Source organism: Lethenteron reissneri, chromosome 54 (genome assembly GCF_015708825.2).
Source record: "Lethenteron reissneri isolate LAM-NWPU_2019-01 chromosome 54, ASM1570882v1, whole genome shotgun sequence".
In the NCBI taxonomy this organism is placed as follows: Eukaryota; Metazoa; Chordata; class Hyperoartia; order Petromyzontiformes; family Petromyzontidae; genus Lethenteron; species Lethenteron reissneri.
In genome coordinates, this window is record NC_083832.1 from 2801492 (window position 1) to 2820785 (window position 19294).

Here is a 19294-nt window from a genome sequence, read left to right on the forward strand (position 1 = left end):
GATGTTTGGGTACTTAGTTTTATACTGGATTCCTCCAGTATAAAATATTCTGAATGTCAAAATAACATCAAGAGATGGTTTCTAGAGCTCCCTTTGGAGGCCTTTATGCCAGCAATGGCATGAACAAGCAATTTTCAGGGCCGCACCATTGAATTTCATTTTATTCTGACTTCAGCGTAACAAACACGAATACACCAGCAGTGCTGTGGTGTCGAGAGTCGATGAACACACCAAGATGCATTACCTTTGTGTGTTTCTTAATTGTAACAATTATCTCAACTGTGCCATTGCTGTTGAGGTACACATAAATATTTATTTCTGGGGCTCCATACACTACAACCGCGTGATTTTATCTGCGTTCACCTGCATCTGCAAAGCTGATTGTTTTACAGGAAAATCGATTAGCACCACCAGTTGGACGGCTTGCAAGATCAAATCCTGTTTGGGGTTAATTCAGCCATGCATTTCTCTGGGGTAGACTAAATGTTCAGGCACATTCCTGGGTGACTGAGCAGATACAATAAAGTTTGTTCCACGGCGATAGAGAGATTAACAAAAAAAAGTTCTTACACAACCTGGATTCATCTTGGGCAGGAGCCCGAGATTCAAAAACCAGCATCTCAACGGTGATGGCTCAATGTTCTGATGTATCCATTCTGAACTCTAATGCACTACCCAGCCATCTTAAATGTTTATAATTGCACGGAGATTTGGTGATTGAGGACTTTAATGTGGTGTGAACTAAGGAACAATTCCACGTTGGGTAACGAAAAGCAATGGAGTCCGTGTCTTTTGTGCGCCTCTGATTCAACAGCGATCGATGTATCCATGGCTTTTCACTGCAAGCGTTTTCAAGGGCGCGACCATAATAATGGCAGCATTGCTACTTATTTTGATTGCAACGATGAGTCAATTAACATTGATTCTCATGCTCACAATGCATGCTTCGCATTGTGTGTTTAAGGACCAACTATTTACATTTTTTTATGAAATGTTAATTTTACCGATATGTCGATGGAACGAACAAGGCCGCACGCGGGATGGGCAACACAAACCAGACGGAACGAATTGTGGAAAAAAAAGGTTTTAATCAAATAATCGCCCCCAAATCGACAACGTGCTACAAGGCTACTCGCTAGAAATGCAAACCAAGGAGAGGAAAGTGGAGAGAGGAATGAGACGGGACGTGAGGGGCTTGGAAAGGCAGTCGGGTGTTGTCACGAAAAGGGATCATCCGAGTAGACGACTTGATTGCGTCGATCTTGGTGCAGCCCCTTGGCGCTGTGTCCCAGCGCTGTACACACACAAATGTACGCACAAACAAGACAAAAGATCCCCCCGTATAGCCTTAACAGACTGTTGGGGCAAGTGCTGTTAGCGAACACCTATGCAGGCCGGAACAGTAAACGAGGGGGTGGGTGGCCAGCACCACGCCCAACTCTCTTCGTCTCCTTATTGGCAATATTTACACACTGCACCAGGTACTAATTTGAGGCCGAGTCAACCTATTCGTCACTGGTGTTGGCCGTGAACGGGAATTGAACTCGGGCATGTGGGTTCATAGGACAGCCCGCTAACCGCTACACTACCGCTACACACACATGCACACATGAGCATGACCAAAAAGGATGTGTGAACACAAACTATGCTCGATTACCGTTTTTTTTAGAGTGGAGTGGTGGTGCAGTGGTTAGCACCATGCACTGAAGCCAGTGACCTGCACAGACCAACGTGGTGAAGTATGTTCGTATAACCCCCCCTATGACGAACCTGGCATGGGGAGGCCTTCGTATAACAATAGATTAACAAAATGGATGTAAATTCAAAACACATGGGCGATGTATTTACACTTCTTGCAAGCTCACGCAGACAAACGCATGTAGTTGATGGGAAGTATTGTGAGAGATTGAAAGCTTTCAAAATATTTTCCTATGTTTTTCTACAATAATCACCGAGTTATCCCACTTTGGCATGTAGGCACATAGTCAATCCTCTTCCACTCTGGTGTTAATTTAACAGCAGCAATGCCACACATGCCAAGTTGGAGAACAGCTCAGAATTTACATTGCAGGTATTTGCCCAATATCCTTGAAGGGTTTATCTTGGTTTTCTATGTGTGTCTCTTCTTAATAGGTTCTCAGAGTAGGATTTGACTGACATAAATTCACAACCAAGTTTAAATATACATTTATGTACAATGTACACGTTTTTTATACATAGTGCATTGGATAAGGTGACCAAATTTGCTACACAAGAACCTGGATTTAGCTTGGTTGGGAATCCATGATCAAGGCCAGGCCCACAGTCCTGATGTCAAACATCGTGCAGTCCCTTGTCTATCTGTGATGCAATTACATGACACTCGGGAACTGTCTGTGAAGGATGTGCATGTCCAACATACATTTACAGGGATATTTGTCGTGGTTCTAAAGGTGACAATCTATGCAAGGTTTGTTGATGGTGTTGATTATATTAATCGGATGTTTTTTATATTAAAGGTATATCATGAAGGGTACTTAAGTGTATAATTACGTATAAGGTTATTGATTAATAAAGGTTTCGAATTATATTTGAATAATTTCTACAATATCTATTTGAGCAAAGGACTGTTCATCTGAGTAAAACTATCACTCAGCCACACCACATACCAACCACCCATTCACTACCAAACAAACTGTCCACACAGTACACAACCACTGCCGAATTACCAATTCACCCAGCTCACTACCCACCCACTCACTACTCAACCACTCGTTATTATCTAGCCCTTAAACTCACGAGCCACCCAACTCACTACCCACCCAGATCACTACACACCCATCAGTTCTATACCCATACACCCAACTAACTATCCGCACAACTCACTACCCACGCAACCAGCTCACTACATCACCCACTCACTACCCAACCACTCAGCTCACCATCACCCGCCCTGCTTACTTAGGCTATGTCATCACAGACCCAACACCACCCCCTTCCCCCGTCTCTATTGGAAGTGGTGGCTGAGATTACCCAGAGTGCTCCAGGGCGACGTCCCAGCTGTGGCCTCGATCTTGGGCTGACGGCGCGCAAGGGACACGCGGAGACGCACGTCCGATACCACGGCCCCGTTCATCTGTGCATAGCGACATTGCGACACGATTACATGCTACATCCATAATGACACTGTTACACGTTTACATGCTACATACAACACAACACCGCTAGACATTGACATGCTACGTAAAAAATGGCAATGCTACACGTTTATATGCTACATACAATAAGCCACTGCCATACGTTCACATGCTACATACAACACAACACTGTTAACACGTTCACATGCTACATACAATGACACCACTACACATTCACATGCTACATACACCACGACAGCACTGCACACTTACTACATACAGCACGAAACCAATGCATGTTCATATGCTATATTTGGAACAAAAATGTAAACATATGAATGGAAAATAAACTATAACATCTGCAATTTCATGTAAAATATCGTGGATATGTACAGCCCTTTTGTCAATTTACCGCTGGATGAGGGCCTCCCTACGGCATGTAGCTTATGGGGGGTTGTTTAACCATACTTCACCATGCTGGTCAGTGCTGTTTGATGAAGTGGGAGGTAATGGCATTAGCTGTAGCCAGGAATCGAGCTTAGGTCACCAGCTTCATAGGGCAGTGTGCTAACCACTGCGTAATTGCTCCACCATGTGACAACGCACAGAGCGGGGGTGTGGTAGTCATCACGTCTGGCCGCCTTTGTCTCACCAGTACTGATGTGAGCACACTGCACCAGGCACTTTTTTAAGTCCAGTGCTCGCCGTGCTGCATTGACTTCTGGTTGCCGAACGAATACATTACAGGGTCTCATTAACACACTAAGCGCTTGCCACAAATGAACCACAATACCTTGCTGATCTCGTCAAGGAGCACAAACCATCCGCGAACTCCGGCCATCATCGCAGCAACTTTTGGCTAGCCAACAAACAAAGATGGTCACCGTATCGTGCACTTTGAGATGCTCTTCTGCGGCGGTCAGGAACGCACTTCCTTACGATGTTAGGAAGCACTTCAAAATCTAGATTGAAAACGAATTTCTTTAGAACTGCCTTTGTGTTTAGTCTGTCGTCATTCCCCCACACCTCCAAATAGCACGGTTGGCTACATACAGCGCAAAAGAAGTTCTACATACATACACACATACCCACCACACACTATATGTGACTTTGTGCTCTCACCTCCGCTATGGCTTGGTCGGCAGACTCCATTTTCTCGAACGTGACAAATCCACAGCTGTACGCATACACAGCAAGAACGCGGTGATTCTAAAGTGATGACGAACACATATGAAGCGATGCTTCTCCCACTCTGACACAACACAGCGCCACTTACCACAGAGATCCTGTGTACTGCAGCTTCAGAGTATGCCGACTGCAGCATCACCAATGCCCGTGTAATGGTATGATGCTGTTAGTATTGTGGCGCTGCGGTGTTGTGCTGTAAGAGCTTCATGTCATCGTGGTGTGGTGGTGGGTGTTGACGTAATGGCATTGTTTCGATTTAAAGCTTTCGTGACTGCAGGGATTTATATTATTGGTTCTTGCTGTGGTTTTCACACCTGATGACGATTACTTGTGTTGCAATCGAAACGTCGTGATAATTTTATTGTTTTATTTTTATTATTTCATTATTTCCCTTCTACGTGACTTTACCGAAAGAACCAAGAATATGATGGCATTGTGTCGGAGTGGTATGGCATTGGTTGTGTTGGTGGTGGCGGCGATGTGGTGATGGTAATGACTATCTTGTGGTGAGGATGTATTGGGGGTGTGTGTTTTGCAGTTGTAGAGGTGACGGTGTGGTGTAATGGCGTCATGTTGTATATTCTTGGTTCTTTCGGTAAAGTCACGTAGATAGAAAATAAAAGAATAATATTAAATTAAAATAAAAAATTTATATTTCTATTTTCTATCTACGTGCCTTTACCGAAAGAACCAAGAATATGAATTCCTGCAGTCACGAAAGTTTTAAGTCACGTTGTATGTTGGTCGCATTAGTGGTGTGACGGTGTCACGTCATTGTGATGTGTGTATTAGTGCTGTGTTGTTGTTGGTATGTCGGTGGCATAATGGTGTCATGTCATCGCAGTATTGCTCTGTTAACATAATGCTGTTGTGTTACAGTGATGTGGTCCCGATGTGTTGAGGGTATCATCACATTGCAACGGTGATGTGTTTGAAAACTCATCTCTAAATTTAAAACTCATTTCTTTTTAACTGCTTTTTGCGTCTAGATTGTTGTCTTTCCCCCGCGCCTCTAATTAGCACGGTTGCCTACATACGATGCGAAAGTAGTTCAACGCACATACGTACATGTGGTGCAAAGGTGTCGTGTTGCTGTAGTGTTGGTGTGTTGGTAGCGTAACAGGCACATGTTGCGGTAGACGATGTGATTGGTGCTCGTGCCTGCGAGCGCGCTCCATGGTGACGTTGAGGACCGGGCCGATGGAGCTGAAGGCCGTCTGCAGGATCTCGTCCGTGATCCCAGAGCCGTTCACGTAGATCGTGTTCCCCCGGCGAGGCTCACGCCGCTCCGACGAATCTTCGCAAGGCACACGTGCACGGGAACAAAACAAAGATCCCCCGTGTAGCCTTTAACAGACTGTTGGGGCAAGTGCTGTTAAGCAAGCACCGATGAAGGCCGAACGACACACGAGGCGGTGGGGTGGCCAGCACCATGCCCAGCCGCCTGATGATGTTTACACAGTTTAACACGTAGGATTGCGCGACAAATATTATTCATAATAAAGGTTTTTAGGTTAGATCGCGTTAGTATAGATGTGTTCATATTCTTGGTTTTTTCGGAAAAGTCACGTAGAAGGGAAATAATAAAATAATAAAAATTCAATACAATTATCACGACGTTTCGGCCACAACGCAAGCAGCCGTCCTCAGGTGAAGAAACGTCGTGAGAATTGTATCTTATTATGTTTTCTAATAAGATACAATTCTTATTATAAAACAGCGTCCTAATTAACACTGCTAAGCTTGGCAGCGTATTTTATATTTTATTTTTATTATTTTATTATTTCCCTTCTACGTGACTTTACCGAAAGAACCAAGAATAAGAATCCCTGCAGTCACGAATGCTTTAAATCGAAATATAGATGTGTTGTAACTCTCCACCACCCGACACAGCCAGCAAGGTTTGTCACGTAAACAGCGCGCCAATTAGTTTACTTCAGGCCACCGGTGTGTTTACACGTGGCACCAATGTACTCATTGGAGGCTGAGTCGACCTAGCGCAGGCCCAGGACTGGTGTTGATGAGGTTTCTGGTGGTGTTGATAACGATGCTGGTGGTGTCGATAGTAATGATGTTGTGGATATTGCTTCTGACTCCCAGATAGATATTCACCCTCTCCCACCCCAAGCATTATGCCTGCACTTGTCCGTCTTGCTTGTAGTCCCATTAGCTGGATTAGCTTAAATGTAAAATGTGCATTTACTTAGCAAACATCCTTTTACATTGTACATGTAAAAGTTAAAGAGAATTCACCCTCCTTTCAATTCAATAAATCGGCATAATTTTAGGCCATGATTTGATTAAATAATCAAGTTTTCGTTTGCTATTGCGGTGCATGTATAATTTACAATGGCTGCAGCGTTCACATGCAGCTAATACAATAAGTACGAAGAGAGAATAACTGATTCGTACTCGCGTTATTTGATTCATGTATCGTGTGCTTCATATATTTTTTTTTTAATCGATCAATCATTTTTATTCCAAGTGCCGTTGGTGGAGATTCTCACGTCTCTCTCGGTCCCACCCTCTGTCATCGACGCGCTCTGCATCTTCCATCGCTGAGTTCTCATTATCACGGCCACTCACAAAGCTGCATCAGCAAAACAGAGTAACATCGGAAATCACCGACACCGGCAAATGCCAATATTCACATCAACACGTACTGCTTTTTGTGTTTAGTTTTGTTGTCCTTCCCCCGGACTTCTGATTATCACGGTTGCCTACGTACAGTGCCAAAGAAGCTCAACATACAATCACCACCATCACATTACTACCATCACATCAATGTTCACTCAAAACACATGAACATCTCCACCACTACATCAACAAAATAGCAAAAACACCATAACCACCATTATTACATCAACATTAGCAAGTGACCACGACCAAAATAATTTTACCACAACTTCAAAAACCACCACCACCACCATAACACACTATCTTCCGATCAACATCACCACCATCAAACCAGCAATGCCACCGTTAGGATTCTGCTCCCGTACCTCTCGTAGAGATTCTTCACTTGTGGACGGCGCACGTTAGCCTGGAAGACGGAGACAGCAAAAATCGGCGACAATAAACATGCACATGGGCCCTCTACACTGATAGCCCTCTAAAATAGCTATTACCCATTCAGTTCTGGAGTGACAGCGAGGCAATTACATTACATCATCAACGTTCGTAGTTGATTTATTATTTTATCGTGTAACGTACAGAAATCTGCACAATAAGCATCATGACTTGTCAAGCTGGAATGGTTACGAGACTCATGCTCGTTTAATAACTATTTTTATTGTAATCTATATTCACACTGGAAACACATAAAATGATACACCAAAATATGAAATACGATTACAAGGATTTGAGAAACTGATCTCACGATAATCGTCATATCCTGATAATGAATATCGTATCATTTTGTGAAAAATTATATCATCACAACCTTACTGACTACTCAATGAAGCCAGTAGCAAATCAGAATTGAACCTGACCTGCCCCTCACCTTGGTGGACTGGTGTGGAAGTTTTGGCAAAATTAACACTGGCCGCAAACACCTCTGTGGACTAACAGGTATAAAACAGTGGCATTTCGGTTGTGTGCGATTGTGCGCGTAGTTTGTGTGCTTTGTGTTTAAGTGCACATATGGGGGAGTAACCACAACCTCCGCAGCCTCATCCTCGGCAGAAACGCTTCTCTGGAACGGCTGAAATGAGGGCGGCTTCTCCTTCTCTGGGTCCTGAATGCAAACAGCAGAAAGCACATCGGCACAACGCAGACGGTACCAACGTGATTCATGTAAATGCAATGCGATCTTTGGAGATCAGTACAGCACAATAATGCATTTTTGCTGCACTGCCCTATGCTCGCCACAGCGTAGCCCCGCAAAAGCCTACAACACTCGCTGAGCTTCCGAGATCCAATGAGTTCAGGTACATTCCAGGTGATCAAGACATAGGCTCTATGAAACTAACAGATATACATTGCATAAAGTATACTCTTTGGTTTTTTCGGTAAAGTCACGTAGGTGAAAACAAAATAAAATAAAAATAAAACAACTAAATTAAATCACTCCCCTAGCATCACAAAGAACAAGTAAACCCATAAAAACAAAGTTTGTCACTATAAATCCTTTATATGCGTGGCATCGGGGCGGCTAGAGTCCTCTCGTCCTCTGGCTTGAGATGGCTACCACATATGGGTCAGATGATTGTCTGGCAGCATTAAACAATTGGTAATTAAATATATTTTTTTTTTATTCCCTAAACAGTGTAAAATTTTTGAATTTTTTTTCACGAAAATGCATTGTCACGCACAACGAGTCTGTGTGCAAAATGTCAGCTCGATTGGATCACGGGAAGTGGGTTAAAAAACGACCGAAAGATTTGCACGGTCCTAAGCAAGCAAGCGAACTTAATATAAAGGATTTTAAAAAGATGGTTATATCTCGGCTTAACTCATGCTAATCCCCTGCCCAACCGCCCACACGGCCTGCCGCATATGCCCCTCCCCCGACCCCTTGGCTCCTCCCCCCCCTAGTGCCCTATATAAACACGTGTCTCTAAATAGCTCTCTTCATACGCTACAGTAATTTTGCTGGAGCGGTTACACCTGATGACGGATGCTTGTGTTGCTTCCGAAACGTGATTTAATTTAGTTGTTTTATTATATTTTGTTTTGACCCACGTAACTTTACCGAAAAAAACAAAGAGTATGGGATCCTTGCAGTCACGAAAACTTCAAATCTAGAATTGCATAAAGTCGACTGGGTCGGCCCTGCTGACCTGCATTGCTGAATTATCTGGCTCCTGTAGTCTCAACACAAAGGTCTGCACAGTAGCCCATATAACCCCGTTTGACTGCACAGAGGAGCAAATTGCGATGGCATGGGCTCGAGAGGTTGACTGACTTGGTGAAAGAACTAACATTGTGTGTGGACCCCAATGGCGATCACCAGCGTTTAATATTAATCACTGGCTTATAGTTGGGGAGACAGCATTTCACTACGTGGTACCTTAACAGGGAGATCTGTTGACATGAATGTCAACTTTTGGAAATACTTCCAGTTTCAAAACACCACGCTGCACTGTGCAATCTCCAGCTACAAGAACAAAAGACATCTCCCCTCTTTATGCTCATCGGGTGCAGCAGAGGGCAGTGCAGAAAATTGCATTGTTGTACCGTACTTCTGTGCTCCCACGTCTAAGCCTCCCCTACACCAACATGCCATGAAGTATGATCAATAACACCCACCACTCGCATGGTGTGAGGAGGCCATCATCCAGCAGTGGAGTGAGAAAGGGCTGCACACATACATGTGTGTGTCTTTGTGATGAATGGCGGCGGTATAGCAGTTAGTGTGCTGTGTTATGAACCCGGCGATCCGAGTTCAATTCCCGCTCACAGCCAACACCAGTGACGATTATCTGAACCGGTCCTGTGCCTCCGCTAGATCGACTCAGCCTCAAATGAGTACCTGGTGTGGTGTGCAAACATCGCCACTAGGGAGACAAAGGCGGCCGGGCGTGGTGCTGGCCACCCACCCCATTGTGTGCTGTGCCGGCCTTCATAGGAGCTCGCTCACATCAATTGCCCCAACAGTCCATTAAGGCTATATGGGGGCTCTTTGTCCTTGCATGTGATGAATGGCAGCCACCGATGTTTTTTGTGAGGGTCTGTGAGCACCTTGAGCTTTCCCTCCAGCGTGCGCGAGCGCTTGAAGCCGGAGCTCTTGGTCTCGGGCCGGATGGCGCTGATGGCGCCGCTCTTCATCAGCTTCTTCGCCTGCTCCGTGGCTGCGGCTCCATCCACGGTCGGCTGCTCCGACACGGCTGGCGCAAAAACCACCATCACCACCAACCAGAACCATCAACGCCATCACCCGAGCAATCATCACTATCATTACAACCACAACTATCAACACCACCACCAGAATCATCAACGCCACCACCCGAGCAATCATCACTATCATTACAACCACAACTATCAACACCACCACCAGAACCATCAACGCCGTCACCCGAACAATCATCACCATCATTACAACCACAACTATCAACACCACCACCAGAACCATCAACACCGCCACCCGAACAATCATCACTATCATTACAACCACAACTATCAACACCACCACCAAAATCATCAACGCCGCCACCCGAGCAATCATCACTATCATTACAACCACAACTATCAACACCACCAACCAAAACCATCAACGCCGTCACCCGAACAATCATCACTATCATTACAACCACAACTATCAACACCACCATCAATCACCACTACCAAAAACCATCATTCCCACCACCATGAACATCAACACTGCCACCACCCTCATAACCATCAACACCCCTAAAACCACCATCATAACCATCAACACCATGACCATCAGATTCGTTGACACCACAACCATCAAAACTATTAGCAACACCATCATAACCCTCAACACCACTACAAGAACAATCAATACTTCAAGCACCATATTCACCATCACGGATACTGACATCATTAGAACCACCACCTTTATCACAAATATCACTATAACGATCATCACCACCACCTTGATCACTCAGGCCAACATCAGCAGAACCATCAAGACCACAACCATTTCCAGTTGAACACCAACAGCACCAATGTCATAACCAACATCAATATCAGAACCTGCATCACCACAAAAATGAACCATGAACACTAATAACGAAACCCAACATAACCGTTAACAATAATATCAAATTTACACCACCACCAATACCACAAACACAACTGGTGATTGATTGGTGGTGGTGATTATGGCAATTTCTGGTATTATAAAAATGGGCTTGTTCGTGATGGCAAAAGTTGAGTATGATGATTGTGGTGGTTGTGATGATGGTAAGTGGGTTTAGTGATGTTGGTGATAGTGTTGGTGATAGTTGTGATGACCGTCGTGATTATGGCAATTGTTTTGTTGATTGTGATGACAGAGGTGATAGTGATGGTAATGGTAAGGTAGTGGTTGTGATGGTTATAGAAGTGGTTGTCATGGTGGCGGTGTGGATGATGACGATGAATGTACTGCATTACTCACATCGCTTTAAGCCACTCTGTGTGGACGGATTTGCCGTGCTTTGTTTCTTTAAGGCCATGACTGCTTTTTTCTGAAATTCACACAAGGTGCATGCAGCGTGAATTTCCCCCCACACACGTGACTCAAACTCTGGTCATCAGGTGCGCGTTTCTCATCAGCAAACCAAATCTAATGATAGCATTGTCAACCGTGTGCCTGCATTTTTAAATCCTTTATATTAAGTTCACTTGCTTGCGTGCTTGCTTGCTTACGATCGTGCAAACCTTTCGGTCGTTTTATAACCCACTTCCCGTGATCCAATCGAGCTGACATTTTGCACACAGACTCGTTGTGCGAGACAATTAATGTTCGTGTAAATTTTTTTCCAAAATGTTACACTGTTTAGGGAAAACAAATTAAATATTTAATTACCAATTGCTTAATACTGGCAGACAATCATCTGACCCATAGGTGGCAGCCATCTCAAGCCAGAGGACGAGAGGACTCTAGCCGCCACGCATATAAAGGATTTAGAGTGAAAAACTTTGTTTTTACGGGTTATACTTGTTTTCTCTGCATCAATCCCTCACCATGTCTCTATGTCTGCCTCTGCTGGTTATCTGCGTCACTGCCCTCAATGTCTCCCTATGCATGTCACTCTCCATCTGTCTCTCCAACGCTTTCTTCCTTCAGGTCTTCCTGTGCAAATTCCGAGCTTTATATCTCAATTTATTGCATCTATGTATCCGTGTCTTTCTCTCTACGTTTCTCTCAATGTCTATCTACATTTCTTTCTGACTAAACACATTCCTGCGGAGGGAGCTGGTAGGAACGTTGGGTTGCTCGGTTAATGGCGAGGGTCAACGGCGGCGTGGTGTATTCCGCAATTATTCCCGACTGTGAGGGCGGGCACAAGCCGGCGTGAGTAGGTTAAACGTTGAGTTTTATAAGGACACCACGGGGTGACCAGCCCCTCCCCACCCGGCCCCACCCTTCCCACCCCCCACCCAGCCCCACCCTCCCCACCCAGCCCCTCCACACCCCACCCCTTCCTATCCACCCAGCCCCTCCCTGCACAACGGACACAATAATCCCCTGTGGGCTGGTGTAACCAGGTTCCTACCAGTAATCGTCTCTCCAATGTCTCTGTATCTCCATCTCTCCGTGCCTCAATGCGTGTCTCCGTATCTGCATTTATGTCACTGCATTTATCCGCGTGTCTGTCTGCTTGACTCCTTGTGCCTCTGCTTGTCTATGTCATTCACTGTCTCTCTTTCAGATGTGGGTGTCAATAATTGTTATTGATGGAACGAATGCAACGTGATTGTGATCTCAGCAAACGATCTTGCTGGTTGTTATTATAACTGATCCCCGGGGCTATTATTGGTGTTTCAATATCAATATCTCCATGCCTCTCTCAATCTCTTTGTCCACAAGTTGGTCTCTTCTGTCCTTCCATATCTGTGCTCGTGTCCATCTGTCTCCAAGTGTCCACGTCTCCATGTCTTTTTCCCAAAATCTGTCTCAATCACGTTTTCTCTCTTCTGCCTCTCAAATGTCTCAGTCTATTAACTACTCTTATTTTTCGATGTAAAGCTTTCGTGACTGCAGGGATTCAAATATTATTTCCCTTCTACGTGACTTTAGCGAAAAAAACAATATTAGATTTCTCTTCTACGTGACTTTAGCGAAAGAACCAATAATAGATTTCCCTTCTACGTGAATTTACCGAAAGAACCAAGAATACTCTTATTTTACCAGATAAGGCCCACAATAGCTCAACGAAGTGGCTTATCGTGTGGAAATGTAAGGCAACCAAATGCTCCAGACGCACGTTTCTAAACGTGGAGTAAAGAATCTTGGAGGACCCGGAGAAGAAAACCACGCGACCACAGGGAGAGTCATGCAAACTCCAAATATACAGCAGGGGTCAGGGTCGGGATGGAACCCATGTCCCTCCTGTTACACCAGGAGAACCTATCGTTCTGTGTATTGTTTTCTGTTGTAACTTGCTCACCCGCCCAAACTGGACATCTGTCAAATAAGTAATATTTAAAAATAATTTTTTTTTAAACATGCTTTAATGAAATGTACCGTACGAGTAATGGCAGAACTCCACATTTCCTGGAAGTGGCCCCGAAGCTTGCCATAACGTAAGGGACCGTGGCCAATTACAGCCAACGTCAGTTGAGCGTGGACAATTAGACCCAAGCCGAAACATAACATATAGAAATGAATGTTTAAATAAAAAAATTATGATAGAATATAGTATTGTCATCAGAATGGCATAAGTATACTAAGTTTGCAGTCGATACCATATTGGGAAGTGGGTTAAAATTGAGTTACAAGATTTGAGGATACAACAATAACAGAGTGAGTTAATAGAAAGCGTGTAAAAAAGATTGTTGAAAAATATACATTATTTTTTTATGATAGAATATAGTATTGTCATCAGTGTGACATAAGTATTCAAAGTTTGCTTTCGATACCACATTGGGAAGTGGGTTAAAATTGAGTTACAAGATTTGAGGATACAACAATAACAGAGTGAGTTAATAGAAAGCGTGTAAAAAAGATTGTTTAAAAATACACATTATTTTTTAATGATATAATATAGTATTGTCATCAGTATGACATAAGTATACCAAGTTTGCAGTCGATACCACATTTGGATGTGGGTTACAACTGAGTTACAAGACTTGAGGATACAACAACAGACAGAGGGAGTTAAATAAAAGCGTGTAAATAAAAAAGAACTTCCTATTTCATCGGACTCCACCGTGTCTGCGTTCTCATCTCTCCCGCACGTCTCTACCAAATGTCACCTTCTTCTTGAGCTTGGCGAATTTCTTCTGCAGACTCTCCTCTTCCTCCGTGAGGGAGCTGGGGAAGATCATGATGACGACTGCTCCGCCGGCCCTGAAGGCAAAACACGTCCACCACGTTAACAGAACGAAAAGCACGACGAGAACTTCACCACCACGACACCGAAGACCCCCCCCCCCAAGACAACCGGGACAACACCGATAAAGGCCGGCACCGTGGCACACGAGGGGGTGGGTGGCCAACACCACGCCCGGCCGCCTTTGTATCCCCAGTGGCGATGTGTACTACAAGCCGCCACCAGGTACTCGTTTGAGGCTGAGTCGACCTAGGGAAGGCACAGGACTTGTTCGGATAATCGTCACTGATGGTGGTGTTGTTGGCCGTTGTAACACCACCACTGTTGTAACACCACCACTGCTGTACACACCACTGCTGTACACACCACTGCTGTACACAGCACTGTTGTAACACCACCACTGCTGTACACACCACTGTTGTAACACCACCACTGCTGTACACACCACCACTGCTGTACACACCACTGTTGTACCACCACCACTGTTGTAACACCACCACTGCTGTACACACCACCACTGCTGTAACACCACCACTGCTGTACACACCACTGTTGTAACACCACCACTGCTGTAACACCACCACTACTGTACACACCACTGCTGTACACAGCACTGTTGTAACACCACCACTGCTGTACACACCACTGTTGTAACACCACCACTGCTGTACACACCACTGTTGTAACACCACCACTGCTGTAACACCACCACTACTGTACACACCACTGCTGTACACAGCACTGTTGTAACACCACCACTGCTGTACACACCACTGTTGTAACACCACCACTGCTGTACACACCACTGTTGTAACACCACCACTGCTGTAACACCACCACTACTGTACACACCACTGCTGTACACACCACTGTTGTAACACCACCACTGCTGTACACACCACTGTTGTACCACCACCACTGCTGTAACACCACCACTGCTGTATCACCACCACTGCTGTACACACCACTGCTGTAACACCACCACTGCTGTACACACCACTGTTGTAACACCACCACTGCTGTACACACCACTGCTGTAACACCACCACTGCTGTACACACCACTGTTGTACCACCACCACTGCTGTAACACCACCACTGCTGTAACACCACCACTGCTGTACACACCACTGCTGTAACACCACCACTGCTGTACACACCACTGTTGTAACACCACCACTGCTGTAACACCACCACTGCTGTAACACCACCACTGCTGTAACACCACTGCTGTAACACCACCACTGCTGTACACACCACTGCTGTAACACCACCACTGCTGTAACACCACCACTGCTGTAACACCACCACTGCTGTAACACCACCACTGCTGTACACACCACTGTTGTAACACCACCACTGCTGTACACACCACTGTTGTAACACCACCACTGCTGTACACACCACTGTTGTACCACCACCACTGCTGTAACACCACCACTGCTGTAACACCACCACTGCTGTAACACCACCACTGCTGTAACACCACCACTGCTGTACACACCACTGTTGTAACACCACCACTGCTGTAACACCACCACTGCTGTAACACCACCACTGCTGTAACACCACCACTGCTGTAACACCACCACTGCTGTAACACCACCACTGCTGTACACACCACTGCTGTAACACCACCACTGCTGTAACACCACCACTGCTGTAACACCACCACTGCTGTAACACCACCACTGCTGTACACACCACTGCTGTAACACCACCACTGCTGTAACACCACCACTGCTGTAACACCACCACTGCTGTAACACCACCACTGCTGTACACACCACTGCTGTAACACCACCACTGCTGTAACACCACCACTGCTGTAACACCACCACTGCTGTAACACCACTGCTGTAACACCACCACTGCTGTAACACCACCACTGCTGTAACACCACCACTGCTGTACACACCACCACTACTGTACACAACCACTGCTGTAACACCACCACTGCTGTACACACCACCACTGCTGTACACACCACCACTGCTGTAACACCACCACTGCTGTACACACCACCACTGCTGTACACACCACCACTGCTGTAACACCACCACTGCTGTACACACCACCACTGCTGTACACACCACCACTGCTGTACACACCACCACTGCTGTACACACCACCACTGCTGTACACACCACCACTGCTGTACACAACCACTGCTGTAACACCACCACTGCTGTAACACCACCACTACTGTACACACCACCACTGCTGTAACACCACCACTGCTGTACACAACCACTGCTGTAACACCACCACTGCTGTACACACCACCACTACTGTACACAACCACTGCTGTAACACCACCACTGCTGTACACACAACCACTGCTGTAACACCACCACTGCTGTACACACCACCACTGCTGTACACACAACCACTGCTGTAACACCACCACTGCTGTACACACCACCACTGCTGTACACACCACCACTGCTGTACACACCACCACTGCTGTACACACCACCACTGCTGTACACACCACCACTGCTGTACACACCACCACTGCTGTACACACCACCACTGCTGTACACACCACCACTGCTGTACACACCACCACTGCTGTACACAACCACTGCTGTAACACCACCACTGCTGTAACACCACCACTACTGTACACACCACCACTGCTGTAACACCACCACTGCTGTACACAACCACTGCTGTAACACCACCACTGCTGTACACACAACCACTGCTGTAACACCACCACTGCTGTACACACCACCACTGCTGTACACACCACCACTGCTGTACACACCACCACTGCTGTACACACCACCACTGCTGTACACAACCACTGCTGTAACACCACCACTGCTGTACACACCACCACTGCTGTACACACCACCACTTCTGTACACACCACCACTGCTGTACACACCACCACTGCTGTACACACCACCACTGCTGTACACACCACCACTACTGTACACACCACCACTGCTGTACAGATCACTGTTGTACCGCCACCACTGCCACTGCACTATCGCTACTACACTAACACCACTGCACTACCGCTCGGATTCTAACATCACGGCCACTTTAATCAAGCTACCGATCTAACACCACCACCACGCTAACACCACCACCACAACACCACCACTCTAACACCACCACCACTCTAACACCACCACCACGCTAACACCACCACCACAACACCACCACTCTAACACCACTCTAACACCACCACCACCACGCTAACACCACCACCACTCGAACACCACCCTAACACCGCCACCACTAACACCAACACCACGCTAACACCACCACCCTAACACCACCATCACACCACCACCACGCTAACACCACACTAACACCACGCTAACACCACCCTAACACCACCACCACCACTAACACCACCACCACGCTAACACCAACACCACTCTAACACCAACACCACACTAACACCACCACCACTCTAACACCACCACTACACCACCACCACACTAACACCACCGCACTAACCCGCTGTGAATCTAACGCCGCGCGCACGGCACCGCACACACAGAGAGACACACAGAGACAGAGAGACACACAGAGAGAGACACACAGAGAGACACAGAGACTCACAGAAAGACAGAAAGACACACACAGAGACAGAGAGACACACAGAGACAGAGAGACACACAGAGAGAGACACACAGAGAGACACAGAGACTCACAGAAAGACAGAAAGACACACACAGAGACAGAGAGACACACAGAGACAGAGAGACACACAGAGACACACACAGAGAGACAGAGACACACACAGAGACAGAGAGATACAGCGAGACAGAGACACACACAGAGAGACACACACAGAGACAGAGAGATACAGCGAGACAGAGAGACACAGACACACACACAGAGAGACACAGACACAGATACACACACACAGAGACACAGACACACACAGAGAGACACAGACACAGAGAGACACACAGCGAGACGCAGACCGAGAGAGGCGCCTCAGCGTCGCCCGGCAGTGACGTCGTCTCCGTCTGGGGTCGTCATCGCGCGCCCAGCGCCTCGCAGCTCGAGTATCGATTCCCAGCGAGCTCGCGATTCGCGGTCGCAGTGCCCGCGGATCGATTACTTTTGATTTTTAAATCCTTTATATTAAGTTCGCGTGCTTGCGTGCTTGCTTGCTTGCTTAGGACCGTGCAAATCTTTCGGTCGTTTTTTAACCCACTTCCCGTGATCCAATCGAGCTGACATTTTCCACACAGACTCGTTGTGCCAGACAATTATTGTTCGTGAAAAAAAATTTCCAAAATTTTACACTTTTTAGGCAAAAACAAATATTTTACATATATTCAAATAGAACGCATTCATGGCTTTGGCTGAACGTCAGAGTGTAAGAGCCCAGAGCGTAACCCCTCCACAGGCTGTGGCGGAGTAGCGCAGTTGGTAGCGCCCTCGCTTCCCATGCCAAAGGTCACGGGATCGATCCCTGCGTCCTCCACAGGCGAATATATTTTTAAATCCTTTATATTAAGTTCGCTGCCACGCATATAAAGATTTATAGTGAAAAACTTTGTTTTTACGGGTTATACTTATTACAGCCAGGCAGAGGTGGGACAAAGTCATTGTTATGCAAGTCCAAGTCGAGTCTGAAGTCATCAAATTCATGACTCGAGTCTGACTCGAGTCCAAGTCACATGACTCGAGTCCACACCTCAGAGGTGGGACAAAGTCATTGTTATGCAAGTCCAAGTCGAGTCTGAAGTCATCAAATTCATGACTCGAGTCTGACTCGAGTCCAAGTCACATGACTCGAGTCCACACCTCAGAGGTGGGACAAAGTCATTGTTATGCAAGTCCAAGTCGAGTCTGAAGTCATCAAATTCATGACTCGAGTCTGACTCGAGTCCAAGTCACATGACTCGAGTCCACACCTCTGCAGCCAGGGGTGTAGAACCGTTATATTTGGTCAAACATTTAATTAACTCACCCCTAATGCGATGGCTGGACCAGACTAATTGATTTGCGGGCCTTTATAGGGACGTACGCGAACAACAAATTTAGACTTATCCATTATCATCTA

The 19294-nt window shown here is 46.1% G+C and overlaps 1 protein-coding gene across 2 annotated transcripts; it reads right to left on the reverse strand.

The window, feature by feature from the left end:
* Positions 1–1006: 1006 nt before the first annotated feature.
* On the reverse strand, positions 1007–18274 carry NELFE (negative elongation factor complex member E). Of its 2 annotated transcripts, none has more exons than XM_061573927.1 (11): positions 18204–18274; positions 14175–14268; positions 11371–11440; positions 9987–10132; positions 7966–8040; positions 7307–7347; positions 6812–6894; positions 5466–5601; positions 4239–4293; positions 3013–3115; positions 1007–1294 (listed from the first exon to the last, which is right to left on the reverse strand). In XM_061573927.1, the coding sequence occupies exons 2-11, from the start codon at positions 14244–14246 to the stop codon at positions 1218–1220; spliced, it is 858 nt and encodes a 285-aa protein (XP_061429911.1). In that variant the 5' UTR covers positions 14247–14268; positions 18204–18274; the 3' UTR covers positions 1007–1217. The 2 variants fall into 2 exon arrangements, with proteins under 2 accessions (XP_061429911.1, XP_061429912.1); XM_061573928.1 differs by lacking the exon at positions 18204–18274 and adding an exon at positions 17731–18120 and having other exon boundaries at positions 1009–1294.
* Between the last annotated feature and the right edge of the window lie 1020 nt (positions 18275–19294).

What these genes read in the sequence shown, in the direction of transcription:
- NELFE (XM_061573927.1), bottom strand. Translation starts at nt 14,246, where the DNA reads ATGATCTTCCCCAGCTCCCTCACGGAGGAAGAGGAGAGTCTGCAGAAG. An exon ending in TCGCCAAGCTCAAGAAGAAG is followed by an intron (nt 11,441 to 14,174) that starts GTGACATTTGGT and finishes TGTGAATTTCAG; the next exon opens with AAAAAAGCAGTCATGGCCTT. An exon ending in GTGAAGAATCTCTACGAGAG is followed by an intron (nt 6,895 to 7,306) that starts GTACGGGAGCAG and finishes TTGCTGATGCAG; the next exon opens with CTTTGTGAGTGGCCGTGATA.